Raw genomic sequence first — 1,680 nt, 5'->3', positions numbered from 1 at the left:
GCACGAGTCCCTACAGGACCGATCGCCAGCACAGTCCTTCTCACACTTCTCCATTTTACTCAGAGTGCAGCCCCTCTCCAGGTCCAGGTAGCACTTCTCCCACTCCTTGTACGTCTCCCCGTCCAGCGCGGCCGTTGTCGGCAGCCCCATGCAGCCGCAGCCGCATTTCAATTCGCACATCTTCCTGCACTTCCAGTCGTCTGCGCCTGCGCCGCACTCTGTGCAGTTCCCCGAATGCGGTTGGGCGCACTGCAACATAGGGAAGGTCAGCCAGCCAGCGTGACGGGAAGGAGATGGGCACCCCTCAGGCCACCCGGACTCACCTGTCGTTCGTTGTAACATTCCTGCCACTCTAGGTACTCCACCTTCTTGAGCCCGTCGATGATGCTGAGGCTGTCGTCGACGGAGGGGGTGTAGCGGCGGCTGCGGCCAGCGGTGACCTCCGGCGGGGCGCACGGTCCGGGGTGGGCGGCGGAGAGTCCTGGGGGCAACCCGACTCGTTGTAGAGCAAAGCCTCACACTGGAACTCCAGGCCACAGGGACTCACCAGGCAGGACTGCCCACTGCAGCTGGTTGTCGTTGGCGTACGTGCGGTCGTCACTGCCGCACCCGGAGGAGTCCTCGGAGGAGGGCGACGGCGACGGGCAGGGGTAGATCGCGGCCAAGGCGATCGGCAGCATCAGCACGGCGGCCAGCATCGCGGACTGCATCCTCTGGGGAACGCAGGAGTTGATCTAAAGAGACGTGCCTCTGGGCAGAACCTCAAGCTGCGTCGCTGCTCACTACTGGCGATGGCGACTTGATGCTCTCTTAAGTACATGGCCTCCTTGGTGCATGGATGGTGATGATGGTGATGGTGCAGCCAGAAAGTAATCACAACAAAAAAACGGCATAGGTCAGAGCATATTTCGCGGTACTACACTACGCGTTAATAACCTAGTTTATAAACTATAGGTGTATCATATATTACGCAAATGAAAACTCCCTCGGTGAATACATCGTCGGAGTCGCGCAGCCTGGTTTTTACTTTCGCAGCATGTGGAGATTGCGTGGCGGTATTCCTGTTTTCGGTTTGGACTGCTGTACTGGCTGCAATCTGATGGCAGTGCCTTCTCTCTCTCTATCTCTCCCTCTACCTCTCTCGCGCGCGCCAGCGCAAGCGCTTACCCCTATTCCCCATGTGTCCGCTCTTCTGACGGCCACTCTAGGCATGAGGTGGCCGTGATAGGAAACAATACCAAGAAAAAAGTTCCGTCAACACTGTGAAAAATACCGTCGAAAATTTACAAAAATGTTGTAAACTCGAATTATAATTTAAGTGGTAAATTTGCGAGAGCACATTATTTTTTACTCGCCAACGCATTTTAAGTCGATACGTACTGCATTTATACATGGGAATATATTCTTCCGATTACAAATTGTAATTTTACAACTTACGTCAAGGAAAAGTTCCTGTAAACCTTACTAGATTTTTTCACAGTGATATCACTGTCATTCTTCGAAGAAGCGGATAGCGAAAGCAGATAACACGTGATACGTATGCAATGATCAGGTCTTGTATTATAGGCATTGTTATAAACAAAGAGGCTGATCCTTGGTCCAATGAGCGACATTCGTTACTGATCGGTGTATTCTATGTTTTGTTTTATAACCCATTTACTCGGAACTCGCGTCGCTTTC

General features: G+C 52.7%; 1 protein-coding gene across 1 annotated transcript in view; it reads right to left on the bottom strand.

The window, feature by feature from the left end:
• The window catches only part of LOC113206905 (uncharacterized), a 969-nt gene extending 104 nt beyond the window's left edge, over window positions 1-865 (bottom strand). Inside the window, exons 1-3 of the mRNA XM_052264851.1 lie at window positions 548-865; window positions 324-481; window positions 5-249 (exon numbers count right to left, since the gene is read on the bottom strand). Coding sequence (XP_052120811.1) covers window positions 5-249; window positions 324-481; window positions 548-710 — 566 coding nt within the window. The 5' untranslated portion in view covers window positions 711-865. The remainder of the gene's footprint in view (window positions 1-4; window positions 250-323; window positions 482-547) is intronic.
• Between the last annotated feature and the right edge of the window lie 815 nt (window positions 866-1,680).

The sequence above is a fragment of the Frankliniella occidentalis genome, unplaced genomic scaffold, assembly GCF_000697945.3.
Source record: "Frankliniella occidentalis isolate FOCC.00 unplaced genomic scaffold, Focc_3.1 Scaffold22, whole genome shotgun sequence".
Taxonomy (NCBI): domain Eukaryota; kingdom Metazoa; phylum Arthropoda; class Insecta; order Thysanoptera; family Thripidae; genus Frankliniella; species Frankliniella occidentalis.
Note: the sequence above shows the minus strand (reverse complement) of the source record. Positions and strands in the feature narration are given on the sequence as shown.